General features: G+C 33.9%; 2 protein-coding genes across 2 annotated transcripts; both read left to right on the top strand.

Annotated features, from left to right (window-relative positions):
- The first annotated feature begins 7,822 nt into the window (after window positions 1-7,822).
- On the top strand, window positions 7,823-12,149 carry LOC129886223 (signal peptidase complex subunit 3B). Its single transcript, XM_055960808.1, has 6 exons — window positions 7,823-8,034; window positions 8,150-8,197; window positions 10,544-10,606; window positions 11,226-11,279; window positions 11,689-11,775; window positions 11,857-12,149. Exons 1-6 carry the CDS (start codon window positions 7,909-7,911, stop codon window positions 11,980-11,982), a joined length of 504 nt encoding a protein of 167 aa, XP_055816783.1. The 5' UTR covers window positions 7,823-7,908; the 3' UTR covers window positions 11,983-12,149.
- Window positions 12,150-12,779: 630 nt separating this feature from the next.
- LOC129883990 (gamma conglutin 1-like) lies at window positions 12,780-14,103 on the top strand. Its single transcript, XM_055958380.1, has one exon. It carries the CDS (start codon window positions 12,808-12,810, stop codon window positions 14,101-14,103), a length of 1,296 nt encoding a protein of 431 aa, XP_055814355.1. The 5' UTR covers window positions 12,780-12,807.
- Window positions 14,104-16,579: the final 2,476 nt, after the last annotated feature.

Genomic DNA, 16,579 nt, shown 5'->3' on the forward strand with positions numbered 1-16,579 from the left:
TGTATTAGTAATACCAAATTATATTGGGGTTTACTATCCTTATTAATTTTGCGTGTGTGAATTTTCATGTATTAATCCTTATTAACTTTATAATATGTGATTTGGATGGCGAAGGTTCACATAATCCTTGGTGTTGCTTGAAATTGAAGTATAGTGGTTGTTGTTATTAGGCATAATATATATATATATATATATATATATATATATATATATATATATGATTTTTAACTTGGCTTTACCTAGCAACTATGATCTCTAACTTTACTAATGTACAAGTAGGCACTTTAACTATCCAAAACTTAAATAAATAAACATATTCGTCCTACATGACAATATTGTGTCCTACATGGCATCCTAAATGTATTGTGCCACGTAGACATGTGTGTTTACTTATTCAATTTTATATAAGTTTAAGTGCCTACTTGTGCACATTCAAAATTGGAGGGCATAAATTTCAAATGAGGTCAAGTTAAAGGACATATTTATGTATTATGCCTTGTTATTATATTTTCTTTCCCCTCAAACCAAACAAATCCCCTAAATTGTATATCCAATATCTTCCCAAAAAAGATTTAAAAATAATATTGTAGTATATAATAGTAATATGAAAGAAAAATAGTAGGTAAAACATTAATTTTCAGACAAAAAAAACAGAAGGGTAAAAGGATATCTCAATTCCCCTCCGCCATTATTTTTTGTTTTGTTTTACTCCGCTTTCAAAATATTTTGTTTTTCTATTTTATTGAATGTTTTTTTTCTTTAAGATTTACCTTAACCAAATCTTTCAGGAATTTGGTTAGCTGATCTAATTAGTTTACGTTTTTTTTAATATAGTGAATTTTGGTTTAATTTTTTGTGATCAATATATAAGTTTTGAGTTTAATATTTGACATTTCTTTTCTATCATATGTTAGTTATCCATATTATTATAAATAGTTGTTTAAATTTAGTTGTCAATTTATAAAATCAAGATATAATTAATTAATTTTTTCTCATTTTATCTTAACAATTAATTTATTTTGAATGTGTAAATAAAATTTGTAAAACTGAAAAAAAGTCTCTTTTGGAGTAAATTAATAACATATTATTTGGAGAACAAATTTAGTGCACTAAGATTTATTAACGGTTACCTGCCTAACTCTTCCTACTTATAATTAATATTTTTATTCATATATAGATTTATTTTTTCTTGAACAAGGTCCAATTATATAGATTAAAAAATTATGCTATAATAAAAGTGAAAGATATTATCAACCAAGTAATATCAACCAAGTAAAATGGTTGTCCACTTAAAATGGTGGATAGTCCATTTACTTTTTAAGTGGATAAAATGCCCATTAATATTTTCCTCCACTTGTAAATATGACTATAAATATAGCCTTAAACTTCAATGTAAAATACACAAACACATAAAAGAAAGAATTACTATTACTCTCTCTATATTACTACTCTTTATTAATACTTTCTATATACATATTCTCTTGTTCTTCTTCCTTTATAAAATTGTCAAGTTAGTTAATTCATAACACGTTATCAGCACGAAGCTCTAATTTTTCAGAAAATTAACTTCTATATCAGATATATCTACTAAAGAAATTTAATTTTTAAGTTATCTTTGTTACTTTCAAATTAATTTTCATCATGTCAAACTTGTCAAAATTGGAATTTGTGGCACTTGATATTTCTGGTAAAAATTATTTGTCATGGGTACTTGATGCTGAAATTCACCTTACCGCTAAGGGTCTTGGTGATGCTATAATTGAAGGAAATACAGCATCAAGTCAGGATAAAGCAAAGGCTATGATTTTCCTCCATCATCATCTAGATGAAAGCCTAAAAATGGAATACTTGACAGTGAAAGATCCACTTGAATTGTGGAAAGACTTAAAAGGGAGGTATGACCACCTCAGGGCAACGGTATTGCCAAGGGCTCGTTATGAGTGGATGCACTTACGGTTTCAAGATTTTAAAACCGTAATTGAGTATAATTCTGCTGTATTTAGAATAACTTCCCAATTAAAATTATGTGGGGAAAATATAAATGATGAGGACATGTTAGAAAAGACACTAACTACTTTTCATGCCTCTAATGTAATATTACAGCAGCAATACCGTGAAAAGGGTTTTAAAAAATACTCTGAATTGATATCATGCCTTCTGGTGGCTGAACAACATAATGCCCTTTTAATGAAAAATCATGAAGCCCGTCCCACTGGAACTGCTCCGTTACCGGAGGCAAATATGGTAAAAGTACATGGCCAGTCTGAAAGAAGACATAATAAATATCAAGGTCACAATAATGTGCGTGGGCGTGGCAATGGCAGAGGACGATATAATAATCGTCGTGGTGGTGGTCAACATAAAAGGGAGAACAATATCAGTTCTCAAAATGGCCCTTCAAAAAGTAACTGTCATCGTTGTGGCATGAAAGACCACTGGAAAAATGAATGTCGGACGCCTGAGCATTTTGTAAGACTTTATCAAAATTCTTTTAAAAGAAAGGCAAATAGAGGTGGTGCCTCTTCTTCTAATGCTCGGATAGAGTCACACTTGGCGTTCGAAAATAATGTTGAGGCAAGGCCTTTGAATAATGATAATATTGAAGCAAATATGGCCTTAAGGGATGATGATTTTAATGACCTCAATGATATTACTCATTTGGAGGTTGAAGATTTTTTTAAGGATCTTAATTGATGTTTAATTTCATGTTTTTCAATATGTTATCATGTACTTCGAATTATTGTGTTTTTACGTTTATGTATTTGAAAAAAAAAATCAAGGTTACATTTTTATGATAATTGTATATTATTTATTACATTGTGCTATTTTACAATGTTGTAATTAATTAGTATTAGTGTGCTATTATTTAATCTTAATATCATATTGTTACTAAAAATAATATTCGCCTTATTTAATGTCATTATAATAACTATTTATTCTTGTTAATGTTTTAGACATTAATAATATATAATGATTGTATTATTTTTGTCAATAAACAAATTATCTATACATGATGAATAATATTATATTAATGTTTTATAATATTTTATATTTGTTTTTAATACTTGTGTATAATATTTATTTAAGGTTAATAAGTATATAATTCCATAAACTAAATTATTGTAACATTCATTATAATTGAATCATATAATTTTTTAAATTCTAAATTACCATAATTTAACTTTAAAAAAAAGGGACTTATGTTTTTCTAGCAAAATTGTTACTTATTTTATTTCTTACAATGCATTTTTATTTTATGAAAATAAATAAATTTATCAGTCTTCAATTGGATTCAAGATGAATAATGGAGATATGTGCATTTTGGATAGTGCCACAACTCATACGATATTAAAAGAAAAGAAATATTTTTGTCATTTGATTATGAAAAAAGACTATGTCAATACAATATCTGGTAGTACAAAATTAATTGAAGGCTCTGGAAAAGCAACCTTATTACTACCTGGAGGAACGATATTGGTAATTGATAATGCATTATATTGTAGTAAGTCTCAAAGAAACTTGTTAAGTTTCAAGGTTATTCGCCAAAATGGCTATCATATTGAGACTGCAAATGAAGGAAAGGTTGAATACCTTTATATTACTACAATAAATATGGAGAAGAAAATTGTGCACGAAAAATTACTTGCACTTTCTTCTGGGTTGTACCATACAAATATTGGTACTGTTGAATCACATGCCATTGTAAACAAAAGGTTTACTGATTCTGATGATTTTATCATTTGGCATGACCGGTTGGGCCATCCCGGTTATAATATGATGCGCAGAATTATTGAGAATTCACATGGGCACACTTTGAAGAATCAGAAAATTCTTCAATCTAAGGAATTCTCTTGTGTTGCTTGTTCCCAAGGAAAACTGATTATCAAACCATCAGCAACTAAGGTTGGGATTGAATCCCCTGCGTTTCTGGAACGTATACAGGGTGATATATGTGGGCCAATTCACCCTTCATGTGGACCATTTAAATATTATATGGTCTTGATAGATGCATCTACAAGATGGTCACATGTGTGCTTATTATCAACTCGCAATATGGCTTTTGCGAGATTGTTAGCCCAATTATAAGGTTAAGAGCACAATTTCCAGATTATGCAATAAAGACAATTCGTCTTGATAATGCTGGTGAGTTCACATCTCAATCATTTAATGATTATTGTATGTCGATTGGAATAAAAGTTGAGCATCCGGTCGCTCATGTACATACACAAAATGGTCTAGCGGAATCATTGATTAAACGCCTCCAATGGATAGCTAGACCATTGCTAATGAGGACAAAACTTCCTATTTCAGTATGGGGGCATGCTATTTTGCATGCAGCAGCACTTGTGCGCGTAAGGCCAACAAATTATCATGAATTTTCCCCATTACAGTTGGCGTTTGGAAGGGAGCCAAATATATCCATCTTAGAATATTTGGGTGTGCGGTATATGTCCCAATTGCTCCACCACATCGCATAAAGATGGGTCCCCAAAGAAGGTTGGGAATATATGTTGGGTATGAATCTCCTTCTATTATAAAATATCTAGAACCTATGACTGGAGATTTATTTACGGCAAGATTTGCTGATTGTCATTTTGATGAATCAGTATACCCAACATTAGGGGGAGAACATAAGCAGATGAAAAATGAGATAGATTGGAATTCATTGTCACTATCTCATTTAGATCCTCGAACAAATCAATGTGAGCAAGAAGTTCAAAAGATGATTTATTTGTAGAATATTGCAAATCAACTGCCGGATGCATTTACTAACCTTCCACGGGTTACTAAATCGCATATCCCAGCTGCTAATGCTCAAGTTCGAGTTGATGTCCCGGTAGGACAACTTATTCAGGCAAATGAATCTAGACCACGCTTAAAACGTGGAAGACCATTTGGTTCCAAAGATAAAAATCCTCGAAAAAGGAAAGGAATGAATGATCAAGATGATCATAATTTGGAGGCGAGTGCTCAAGAAGAGCCCAGAGACACAACAAATGGTGATACCACCGAGGAGGTCCAAGTACCTGAAAATAATGAGAATGAAGAAATCTCAATAAGTTATGTGTCGACAGGAAAACGGTGGAACCGAAATAATATTATGGTCGATAATATTTTTGCTTATAATGTTGCCATTGAAATAATGCAACAAGATAAGGATCTTGAACCAAAATCTGTCGATGAATGCAGACAGAGAAATGATTGGCCAAGATGGAAGGATGCAATTCAAGCAGAGTTAACTTCACTTGAAAAACGTGAAGTTTTCGGATCAATAGTTCGAACACCTGAAGGTATCAAGCCAGTAGGGCACAAATGGGTTTTTGTGCGTAAACGAAATGAAAAGGGTGAAGTCGTAAGATATAAAGCACGACTTGTAGCCCAAGGTTTTTCGCAAAGACCTGGCATTGACTATATGGAAACATATTCCCCTGTGGTGGATGCAATTACTTTCAGGTATCTAATGAATTTGGCAGTTCATGAAAAGCTTGAAATGCAGTTAATGGACGTGGTCACTGCCTATTTATATGGCTCATTGGACCACGACATTTTTATGAAAATTCCCGAAGGGTTCAAAGTGCCTGAAGCATACAAGGATTCTCGAGAAAATTGCTCAATAAAACTTCAAAAATCCTTGTACGGGTTGAAATAATCAGGGCGAATGTGGTACAATCGTCTTAGCGTATATTTGCTAAAAGAAGGATATAAAAATGATCCAATTTGCCCTTGTGTCTTTATGAGAAGGTCTGGATCTGAATTTGTCATAATAGCAGTATATGTTGATGATTTAAATATTATTGGAACTCCAGAAGAACTTTCAAAGGCAGTAAAATGCCTGAAAAAGGAGTTTGAAATGAAAGATCTTGGAAAGACAAAATTTTGTCTTGGTCTACAAATTGAACATTTTACAAATGGGATATTTGTCCATCAGTCAACATATACTGAAAATATTTTAAAGAGATTTTATATGGATAAAGCACACCCATTGAGTACTCCAATGGTTGTGAGATCTCTTGATATTAATACAGATCCGTTTCGGCCTTATGAAAATGATGAAGAGTTTATTGGTGCTGAAATACCATACCTTAGTGCAATTGGTGCATTAATGTATCTTGCCAACAATTCTAGACCAGATATAGCTTTCTCAGTAAACTTGTTAGCAAGATTTAGTTCTTCACCAACACGCAGACACTGGAATGGAATGAAGCATATATTCAGATACCTTCGAGGTACCATTGATATGGGATTGTTTTACTCAAATGATTCCACGTCACAATTGATTGGTTATGCAGATGCGGGATATTTATCTGATCCCCATAAAGGTCGATCGCAAACAGGCTATTTATTTACATGTGGTGGTACAGCTATATCATGGCGTTCAACAAAGCAAACTATGGTTGCCACTTCCTCAAATCATGCAGAGATAATAGCCATTCATGAAGCAAGTCGAGAATGTGTTTGGTTAAGATCAATAACTGAACACATTCAAGAAACATGTGGTCTTTCTTTGACAAAAGACGCTCCAAGAATATTGTATGAAGACAATGTTGCATGTATAGCTCAACTGAAGGGAGGATACATCAAAGGAGACAGAACAAAACATATTTCACCAAAATTCTTTTTCACTCATGATCTTCAAAAGAAGGGTGAAATAGATGTCCAACAAATTCGTTCAAGTGACAATTTGGCGGATATGTTCACCAAAGCATTGCCAACTTCAACCTTTGAGAAAATGAGATACAAAATTGGAATGCGTCGTCTTCGAGATATTAAGTGATATTTTCATCAGGGGGAGCAAAATACGCGCTGTACACTTTTTCCCTTAGTCAAGGTTTTGTCCCACTGGGTTTTCCTGATAAGGTTTTTAATGAGGCAGCACTCAAGGCGTATTATCAGATATGTGTACTCTTTTTCCTTCATTAGGTTTTTTCCCACTGGGTTTTTCCTAATAAGGTTTTAACGAGGCACATTTCTCGTGGACATCCAAGGGGGAGTATTATCAACCAAGTAATATCAACCAAGTAAAATGGTTGTCCACTTAAAATGGTGGATAGTCCATTTACTTTTTAAGTGGGTAAAATGCCCATTAATATTTTCCTCCACTTGTAAATATGGCTATAAATATAGCCTTAAACTTCAATGTAAAATACACAAACACATAAAAGAAAGAATTACTATTACTCTCTCTATATTACTACTCTCTATTAATACTTTCTATATACATATTCTCTTGTTCTTCTTCCTTTATAAAATTGTCAAGTTAGTTAATTCATAACAAAAGAAGTAATAAGTTTATAGTGGATGATACATATGTGTTAGTTGAGTGACCTTCGAAGTGTCATAAGCATAGCTAAATTTACTTTTATATTGCTAACAAAAGGAATATGATTTTTGTTAGGGTAATTTCGGATAATTGAGTGACATAATTAATATTATTTTTTCGCTTATTAAATGTCAATAACCAATCTTTGAAGTTAATTTCGATTAGATTAACTCAATGATTTAAAATTAAATTTAGATATTCAAAAATAATATAAAAATACTATAAATTATAATTCTTCTAATATTAATATAATAAAAATGACATTTTAAAATATTAATTAAATTTCAAGAAGAAAAAAATATAGTATTAATTGCACAAAGAAATTAATGGAAAAAAGTAAAAAAAGTTAAAAGGAGGAGAGAGAGGGGGGGACTTTGAGCCATTTTCTGAAATGGGACCCAATAATCCACTTGGCAAAGTCTGAGAGGAGCCTCATACAATTTTTTTTTCGCCACATAATATTTGTGTCTGATACATGATAAAATTTTCAAGATTTGACTCTAAGTCTCAACTCTTAAGAGTTGGTTCACATTTAAAAGCCCCATTCCCATATTCGACTTGCTCAGAAAAAAAAGAAGGCAGCAAAGATGCATTCATTTGGGTACAGAGGTAATGCTTTGTTAACATTGGCAATCACTATACTGGCGATTATGTGTGGCATAGCTTCTTTCTCCGACAATTTCAATTCTCCAATTCCTACAACAGAAGTTCAAGTACACTCTTAAAACCCTAGTTGAATTATAATTAGATCTGTTGTTTTTGTAAAAAACCCATGTGTTTGATCGATTGATTTTCTTCTGATTCTTATGTTTTCCTTTTTATCTGCAGGTGTTGAATATCAATTGGTTCCAGAAGAAACCTGATGGGGACGACGAGGTATTTTCTTTGTCAAAACATATGTATCTATATATTTTGATGTGGGGGGTTTTCTGGGTTTTTAGTTTCGGGTTAATTTTTGTTGAATTTGGTATCTGAGATTGGGAATTAGGGCAAAAACTAGTTGAAATAGGGTGGATTGACTTTTTTCTAATTCCTATTTCAAATCCACTGTATCCTTGCTTCGTGAATATGGGTATTGCTGGATTCTGTGAGTAATTTTATATGATTCCATGTGACCTATATGCATTCCGTTTGTCCTTTTCACTTGTGCTTTCTGTCTTCTACTCCATCATGTTTCTTTGTATCATCAGTTCCTTATCTTATTCCGATGGACCCCCATAAAATACCTTAAATCTTATCAAATTCCTAAACTTGTGTCATTCTATGTTAAGAGTATACTGGCTGCCTTTTCTTCAATATAATGGTTTGCAAGTTTACGTTCACTAGATGCATTGTGTGCTAAAATCAAATTCTGAACCTCTCTCTAGTTGTTTCTCTCTCTAACCCCTCCCTCTCTTTCATCACTGATTTCAACACACCCACTTCAGGATTAGTTTCTTCTTAGATCTTACATCGTTGTAGATTGTTTCTGCCCACCACTTCCTTCATTGTTTTCAGATGTTGTTTCTCGTTTCTTCTTCTCTGTATCCTTCTCAATCTCAACAACTCTTGAAGGCAAAATTCTTGCCTAATCTATTCATCCATGACGGAGAAGAGAAAATATTTTCCTCTTATCATTTGCTCTTCTGAACATACCTCGTAATAGGTAGCGATTTGATGGCTTTGTCTTCTCTCTCCAAGTGTTCTATGTTTCTTTTATTACTGTTATTTAGAACTCTCATCTTTAAAAGATACAATTCGCGGAATGAGAATGTTGAGGTGGATGTGTGAGCATACTAAGAGAGACAAAGTTAGAAATGAAGATATCCGGAACAAGGTAGGAGTGGACTTCACGCTAGAGAAGATGAGGAAAGCAAGACTGAGATGGTTTGAGCATGTGAATAGAGGTGTAGATGCTCCAGTAAGAAGGTATGAGCAGTTGGCAGTGGCGGATGTCAGAAGAGGTAGAGGCTTGCCAAAGAAGTATTGGGGGGAATGATTAGATAGGACTTAACACACCTTGATTTTACCAAGGAGATGACTTAGATAGAGGTTGGAGTTTGCGGATTAGGGTAGAAGGTTAGGTGGTTGTTCTCCTGTTTGTTGTGTAATACTCTCCATTTTTGCATTATTTTGCATTGTTTTTGTTATTGCTCCCATTTATGTGTTCCCGTGTGCAAACTGTTTGGCAGGCCCTGTCTACTGGAAACAACCTCTCTATCTCCACGAGGTTTGAAAGTGATGTTTAGGTTTTGACCAACTTTGAACCTAGACCACATCTATTATGTGTTTATTATTGAATTGAATAAACGGTCGGTGCTTAAACAATTTTTTTTATTTGCATCCCAGAATACACTCCCATATCTTCCAACTAACTTTGGACCAAGTCAAAAAATTGAGAGTAGGATATGACACCCTTCCTTAGGTTGAGACACCTCCTGTGATCTGGACCAATACTTGGAATATGTAGCCTGGTCCAAATCCCCCTTACTCATTAGGCCTTCAAATTGATAGGTTTTGCTTTCTCCGGAGGCTTTGTTTTTGAAACGATGAAGTTGCATCTAAACCTATGCTTGTTGGCTCCTAGTGTAGTTCTGAATTTGAAGCCCAATCATCACCCAACCTTTGTCTACTTAATGTAGCTTACGCAGTTCACTCAAGGAATCTCTTAAAGGTTTGTCCAAGATGATTCCTGTCCGTATTTAATTCCAACCTCATTTCCTGTATTCCAAGTGTTTGACATTCATATGAAGACTACACAAAAATTACATGTATACTTGTGCCTCGACCTGTTCAACTTCATCTGGTCTCAGCAATAAATCCCTGACAGCACCCTTTCTCATTTCCAGCAGAGAGCACAAGATCTTACTTTGAGTGCACTTTGCATTGAACTCTAATGTATTCCTCTTGATCTTGCTGAGAATGCCGGTGTACCCGCTAGTTCCTGCCAAATTGCAGCCAAGAACCCATTATTGTTGGAAAAAGAGTGTGGAGTATGCGCTGCCTGGACAATGTTATGTTTTTTTAGATCTGTTAATCATTGAAATATCATTAAAAAAACATGCTATAGCATATTATATTGCCTAAGGTGTCGGTTTATTTTCTTTATCTTGTTGATCTACATGAACTTGGTATCTGCTCTCATGTTAAGCTTCCTAGTTAACATCGTTGATTAAGTGGTTCTATGAACTTAATTTTTGAAAGAAGTTTGACTATATCATGTATACTTTTACTTTTATGCAGGTCAGTTTGACCTTGAACATATCAGCAGATCTACAGTCATTATTCACGTGGAATACGAAGCAGGTTTGCTGTCTACTTTATTCGCACCATAGTTTGGATTTTACAATTTTATTCCTATACGTGGGTCTGATTTTCTCTATGTAGATTTAAGGATGAAGGAGTGGATGTATCGGTGTATATACATCATATGCTCCGCTAAGCTAATCTCGAGGACATAATATATATATATATATATATATATATACACAAAAACACACATATATATACTTTTCATCCCTGTTTCACAAACACTGGAGTTCACTAGAGTGGTGATGAGAGGTGGTCATATTAGATGTTGATGCCACAGCCAATACTCTGGATTATAGGATGTGGAAATTGGAAAATAGAATGTAATACAGAGATTTACCCGGCTATTAGTGACCTATATAAAGCAGTGTCAGATAGTTAAATCTACACCGCCTTGTACAATTTGTACAAGACTACCTGTTCTGGGATTCTGTTGTCACAAGTGATTTTATGACTTCAATAAGTTCCCTAGATGTCGAATTCAAAATTTTGTGGTTCTAACTTCAAACTCTTCAAGATATATTTTGGCATTGATCGGTCAGATTGTCTGTTGGTCGGATCGTCTTTACAGTTACTTGTTGCAAGTGTGCAATTCTAATTATCTTAAAATTTGCAGGTGTTTGTATTTTTGGCAGCTGAGTATGAAACTCCAAAGAACGCTCTAAATCAGGTCTATCTTTCATTGGTTTAGAACTGCATATAATTAATATCTTCCTTGTCTTACGTTTATTTGTTAGATATTGTTTGAGGTTCACGTCATTGTCTGATAAATGTATTGCAACTGAAAGTAAGTCCTAGCAGTATGTATCGACATATCTGTCCTTTGCTTCTCCTTGTAAATCAACAGTCCTGTACTTCGTTGTCAGTGGTAGGATTTTCCTGTAAGTATTGAGTATATGCTTAGTGAAACCTCGTGGGGCTGTTTCTCCTACTTTGAGGAGCAGGCTGTAGAAGCTCCAGGGTGTACTCTAACCCGTTAAATCTTTTAGAACCTGCTTGAGAATTTGTTTTGTATCTTGTTTCCCTACCAGATGAGAGCTTGGTTTGCTCCCCTACTGATCTGATTGTTTTACCAACAGATATCTTTGTGGGATGGTATTATTCCCAGTAAAGAACATGCAAAATTTTTGATCCACACCACAAACAAGTATCGGTTTGTTGATCAGGTTAGTTTCTGAAGCATTTTACTTTATTCTTCTTTCTTTGTCATCTCGTGATTTTCATAAGTACCTTATTCCTTGTTGTAGGGAAGCAACCTCCGTGGTAAAGCTTTTAACCTAACATTGCATTGGCACGTTATGCCGAAGACTGGAAAAATGTCTGCGAACAAACTTGTGATGACTGGTTACCGCTTGCCAGAGACATACAGATGATGAATTTTTTTCTCTGTCCAATTTATCTGTTACTTTAGCCTCCACTGATAGGAAGGGGAAATGTGCTTAAATGAGATGAATAGGATAATTTTGTCCCGGATAATGTCACAGAATTGCTATTTATCAGCCTCAAATTCTAATATTGGAACTTTAGACCTTTGACATCACCCGTTCTTTTATGATTCTTTTATATTTCATTTCTTCTCCGGGTCGGAGATCCATAGGAGGCATTTGGACAATATAGGATAGAAGTATTGGAAGTTGAAACTAAAAGAAGCTTGTTGAGATAGCTATTAGTGAAGTTTCCAACTGCAGGCCATTTTGTGTATGATGCCTCAGCAGTAAAATGTGTTAAAAAGTGGAAAAGGTTTTCATTTCTTGAGTCGGAGACTTCTTACTGTTGAGGGAAGATGTGATAAGGTTATGATGAATCAATTGGAGGTCATTGAGAAGGAACAAACAAAATAACAATGACAAGACTATACGGGATGTGCGGAAATACTTGTAAAGCAACTGATAAGAATGAAGTTTATCATCAATACCACGTTCACTTAAAACCTCGAAAACACACAAATTGTTTTGTGACATGCTAAACTGAGCTTGTTAACACGATCCCCTGTTTAACGTCATTGATTTAATGAGAGACCAAAGCAAGCCTGACATTCATCATCACCTGAAAAATGACAAAATAGCTCAAATATTGTCTCTATCCCTAACTATAGATAAACTACAGACCTTTCCCACACTATAAATGAGTATAATCACACTTGTTCATCACCATAGAGGGTAATAACAACTTCTCTTTTCTAATCAGTCTCTCTAAATATGGCATCACCAGTCTTTAACTTTCTTGTTACTTTCTTGGCACTCTCAAATCTTGTTTTGTTATCACTGTCACAAGTTACTAGAGCTCCCTTCAAACCTGACGGCCTTGCTTTGCCGGTGTTTAAGGATTCTGCCACAGGTCTTCACATAGCCAACATCACAAAAAGAACTCCCCAGCAATCAGTCCCATTGCTGATTGACTTGAATGGCAGGTTCTTGTGGTTGAATTGTGAAAAAAATTACCTCTCATCAACCTACTTTGCCCCCTTTTGTCACTCAACTCAATGTTCTCGCGTTGGTTCTCATTCATGCAACAAATGTTTTTCCACTACACATAGGCCTGGTTGCCATAACAACACTTGTGCTGTTGCAATCACAAACCCTTTAACTAGCCAAACTGCAACCGGCGAAGTTGCTCAGGATTCTCTCTCAATTCAATCCACTACTCAATCTGGTCCAAATTTTGGCCCTTTAGTTACTATTCGACACTTTCTTTTTGCTTGTTCACCTTCATCTTTGTTACAAGATCCTTTTCCTAAAAATGTCCAAGGAGTAGCTGGATTAGGCCATGATTCAGTCTCTCTCCCAATTCAACTTGCTTCTCATTTCGGATTCCCTCGTCAATTCGCCTTGTGCTTGCCCTCTTCCACACAAAAAAATGGTGCAATCTTTTTTGGGAGTAGTGGTTTGAATGTAACACAAACCGGAAATTTAACCTACACGCCAATAATCATCGGTTCACAAGGAGAATATTTCATCCCAGTAAGGTCAATTCGCGTAAACAAGCAGCCTGTCCCATTGAACCGTTCATCTTTAATTACAACGAGGAGCAGAAACTTTGGTGGCGCGATGATTAGTACTACAGCACCTTACACGGCTCTTGAACATAACATTTTCACAGCCTTCACTCAGCTTTTCGCGAACCAATCCTCCGGGCTGTCTCAAGTGAATCCAATATCACCATTCGGACTATGTTTCAATTCCAACAACTTGTCGAACACAAATGTTCCAAACATTGATTTTGTCATGCACAACAAAAATGTTACATGGACTATTGTTGGAACAAATTCAGTAGTTGAAGCACGACCAGGTGTGTCTTGCTTGGCGTTTGTTGACGGGGGACAAAATCCAAAGGCTACAATTGTGATAGGGGTACATCAATTGGAAGATAATTTTGTTCAGTTTGATTTGGTCAGGTCAAGATTGGGTCTAAGCTCTTCGTTAGTGTCACGTAACACTAGTTGTTCTAACTTCAATTTCACCTCCAAATCGTCTTTCGTTAATGAGATGGAGTGAAAATTGAAGAAAATTAAGTTTAATATTCTAAGTATGACTCTCTCTATGTTCTTTTTTAAAGTTTTATTCTTGTGATATAGTTTAAGGTCTGTGTAATTTTAGTTTATCTTTTGTTGTTTTTTCGTCTTAAGATGCAAGTGTACTAGTTTTGAGTAAGGAGCGTTTATGATTTCAATTTTCTGTCACACACAAACAAAATAAAAAAATAAAAAATCCTTTTTGTTTCTCTAGAAAATAATAATAATAAATGTATATTAGCTAGTGATTATAAATATTTTTGATGGAGCGATTAACTATGTAACTTTTTCTGGACATGAGAATTAACCACAACAAGAAATTAATATGCAACTTGAATATTGAACCCTAGCATCACATATTCTATGATTGAGCTTTTCATGACAATTTCTTTAATATATCGAAGTTCTTCTCCCTAGTTCTGGTGGTCTAAGGGTGTTATCACACTACTTTAATTATTTATTTTTTTAATTTTTAATCTATTCCATTTGATAATAATGTTCTATTTTTTGTGTTAATCAATTGGTGGTATGGATATAATTGTTTAACTATCAAACCTAAAGGATTAATTACTTGTATAGGGAGTAGTATCTAAGCGCTTAGTCATGGAGTTGTGCTAATATATGCAACTTACTCTTCTAGGAGTTGAACCTTTTTTTCTTATATCTGGTTCATTTGCATCCAAAACTAGAATTTGAAAGGTGCAATATTTTATATTCTAGCACTATAAAAATGTTTTGATTTGTTGTAATTGGGAGGTATGATATGTAGCTCCAAAATCTGTTAAATACTATTATAGTTTAAAATATTGCATTAACTTTGAATTTTTCTAATATATTACAATACAAGTTTTAATGATAGAGATGTGTGAAGTGCAGGATGGATCAAATATCACTTTTATAAATAAGTTTAAATAAAAACATACAAATTTTATTATATAAATTCAAACTACTTATTAAAAATTTAGCTTTAAGCCATAATTTGTACTTCAGCTTGCCTCTTTTATTTAAAAGAGAAAAGACACTGAAGTTATTCCAATTTTGCAAAAAGACGTTTTAACTTTGCGGGCGTCTTATTACCCAACAAAACTATAAAAGGGCAGCCCGGTGCACTAAGGCTCCTGCTATGCGCAGGGTCCGGGGAAGGGCCTGACCACAAGGGTCTATTGTACGCAGCCTTACCTTGCATTTCTGCCAGAGGCTGTTTCCAAGGCTTGAACCCGTGACCTCCTGGTAACATGGCAACAACTTTACCAGTTACTCCAAGGCTCCCCTTCTACCCCACAAAACTATCTAAATCCAAAATAAATATACATTTTGTGGGGTAATAAGACACCCGCAAAATTAAGATATTTTTTAAAAAATCAAGACAACTTCAATAATCGCTTTATGTATTTTCTCTATTTAAAACGGTTAAGCATAAATTGTATCCTGATGTTATATCATAATATATCATTTTTCATGGCATGTGTCCGCGCTTTACGTGTTTATTTATATTTGTACTTCATTTTTCTAGTATGCCTCTTTTTTCTTCATGTGTAATATCCTAGCAAAAAGTCATTTTCATACTTCGAATAACGGCTTTAAGGCTTTAATAAAGCTTCTAATAGCTTTATGATTCTTTATAATATTTTCATAATACATGATTTTTTATATGATTTTTAATATCGCGAATTATAAGCATTTTTCTTGACCTTTTGGAACTAGATAGGCCTCCATATATGGTGTAATGACTTTGTGGAGACCTGTATTTTTGATAAATAATGGCTCGGACTTAGTATTTTAATATTTTTTTTGAATAGAGACATATATTTGTTTCACTGATTTACAATTTGTAAATTTTAATGACATTGCACTTTATGATTAGCACGATTATGCCTCCAACAAAACTCATCTGGATTGTTCTTGGCCTTCTCTACCCTTACTAATACGATAAAGTGTCATTAGAAGTCATGTACGGAACAGATTCTCTCATAAATCTTTTTAAAATAAATATATGAGGTTTATCGATTATACTAATCACATAATCATTATAGGAATTCCTGAGCTCTGAATTGATAAGATTATTGTTTCTAGGGGTGTACATGGATCGGGTTGGTTCGGATTTTTTACAAATCAAATCAAACCATTTGTGTCGGATTATTAAATCTATAAACCAAACCAAACCAATAAAAGTCGGGTTTTTCGATATTAATTTTTCTCGGGTTTTTCGAGTTTTTTCGGGTTTTTCGGTTTTTTGAGTTTTTTTTGGGTTTCTCGGGTTTTTCATAGTATCTAATAAAATGCACAAAACAGTACTTCTTAAAAAGAGTTCTAGTACAAAATATCAATATATAAGATGGAGACAGAACACTGTTTGAAGTTTTAACTTTATAATATAACTTTATAAGATGAGCTTTTTTTGTATATTATTTAGATGAGCTTCTCAAATCCAAATCTAAATGTAAGAAAGAAAATAAAAT

Source organism: Solanum dulcamara, chromosome 4, assembly GCF_947179165.1.
Source record: "Solanum dulcamara chromosome 4, daSolDulc1.2, whole genome shotgun sequence".
Taxonomy (NCBI): domain Eukaryota; kingdom Viridiplantae; phylum Streptophyta; class Magnoliopsida; order Solanales; family Solanaceae; genus Solanum; species Solanum dulcamara.